This window comes from Antrostomus carolinensis, unplaced genomic scaffold, assembly GCF_000700745.2.
Source record: "Antrostomus carolinensis isolate BGI_N321 unplaced genomic scaffold, ASM70074v2 scaffold26937, whole genome shotgun sequence".
NCBI classification, from domain to species: domain Eukaryota; kingdom Metazoa; phylum Chordata; class Aves; order Caprimulgiformes; family Caprimulgidae; genus Antrostomus; species Antrostomus carolinensis.
The window spans coordinates 1,955-3,452 of NW_010328487.1; the positions used below are offsets into that span (position 1 = coordinate 1,955).

Sequence of the window (1,498 nt, forward strand, 5' to 3'; positions counted from 1 at the left end):
ACATCCTCCGTCTGGTCCGAGGTAAGGATGGTGACCTTGACCTTCTGGCCATTGGAGAGCAGCACTTCCAGCACCACCTCCTCTGTGGGTATCTGCTGCGTCTCCTGGAGAGAGAAAGAGGATTGGCACCCCAGTGCCTCCTCCCACCGCCAACCACTCTCCCCCTGTTCAGACTGCCCGAGGCCCGCCAGTGCGCCCCGCAGCAGCCCACCCCCTCCCGCAGTTCCTGCCCCCTCCTCACCTGCTGAGCCTTGCGCAGGAAGCTGTTGAAGGTCTCGCTGCCTCCCAGCGTGGGGTCCTGCCGCACTGCGGGTGGAAGAGGAGCGAGGAGTCAGGCGTTGGGTGGGAAGGGACCCCCCGCCAGTGCCCGTCCACTCTGCAGCCCCTCGGAGCTTGCACGGAGCACGCCCTGCGTGGGGCAGCCACTGAGCCCCCACGAGTGGAGGGAAGGGAGTGGAGTAGGAGCCCTGATTTAGTGGAATTACGTGGACTGTAAATCAGAGCATAATTGGGACCCAAGGGATTAATTAAATCCTGGAATGTATATCCTGAAATATATCTCCTGAATTCTAAGTCCCACTGAAATAAAAATAAAAAAGAACAGATTCCTTATGCCTAGAACCCAGTTTATCTCCTGTCTAGCTCTGTACTCTAAAAACCCCTCTATCGGGTTTATAAGCACCTTTAGTGTTACATCAAAGATTTGAAGAGATTAAACTAAAAGCTGCAAATGGAATTTGCAAGCAGCATAAATTACTGTTGTTTACTGCTAACCTTTCAAAAGTCCAAACAGGGACAACCTTCCCATATGTTCTCCGATCTTCTCGTACCAAGAGAGGCCACTAAACTGGTGAGGGGTTTAGAGGGGAAGGGTGTGAGGAGAGGCTGAAGGCACTGGGTTTGTTCAGCCTGGAGAAGAGGAGACTGAGAGGAGATCTCCTGGGGGTCTAGAACTTCCTCCCAAGGGGAAGAGGAGGGGCAGGCGCTGATCTCTTCTCTCTGGCCACCAGCGAATGCCAGGAGCAGAGGACATGGCATGAAGATGTGGCAAGGGAGGGTGAGGTTGGCCATGAGGAAAAGGTTCTTGAGGCAGAGGGTGGTGGAGCCCTGGAACAGGCTCCCCAGGGAGGTGCTGATGGCACCAAGCCTGACAAGATTCCAGCAGCATTTGGCCAAGGCCCTCAGGGACATGGTGTGAATGTTGGGATTGTCCTGTGCAGGGACAGGAGTTGGACTCCAGCATCCTGGTGGGTCCCTTCCAGCTCACAACATTTGATGATTCTATAGGTTTTGGCTGAGTACTAGCCCAGAAAGCCTCTGTGGGTAAAGATGGCAGGTCTCCACCTCTGCCAGCGCAGGGAAGGGACTGGGACCGGGGAGATGACATTCAGTGGACATCAGCTAATACCAGAACAAGAGTGGGAGTATCAAGGTGGGACACAGAAAACGGAGCAGTGTGGGGAGAAAAACATGGGCAGTGTAGCCGGGGGCAGCCGTG

At 54.8% G+C, this 1,498-nt stretch overlaps 1 protein-coding gene across 1 annotated transcript in view; it reads right to left on the reverse strand.

Moving 5' to 3' along the window:
* The window catches only part of SNX17 (sorting nexin 17), a gene marked incomplete at its 3' end in the record, with an annotated part of 4,680 nt that overhangs the window by 1,890 nt on the left and 1,292 nt on the right, over positions 1-1,498 (reverse strand). Inside the window, exons 3-4 of the mRNA XM_010172275.2 lie at positions 242-306; positions 3-104 (exon numbers count right to left, since the gene is read on the reverse strand). Of these exons, the coding sequence (XP_010170577.2) occupies positions 3-104; positions 242-306 (167 nt within the window). The remainder of the gene's footprint in view (positions 1-2; positions 105-241; positions 307-1,498) is intronic.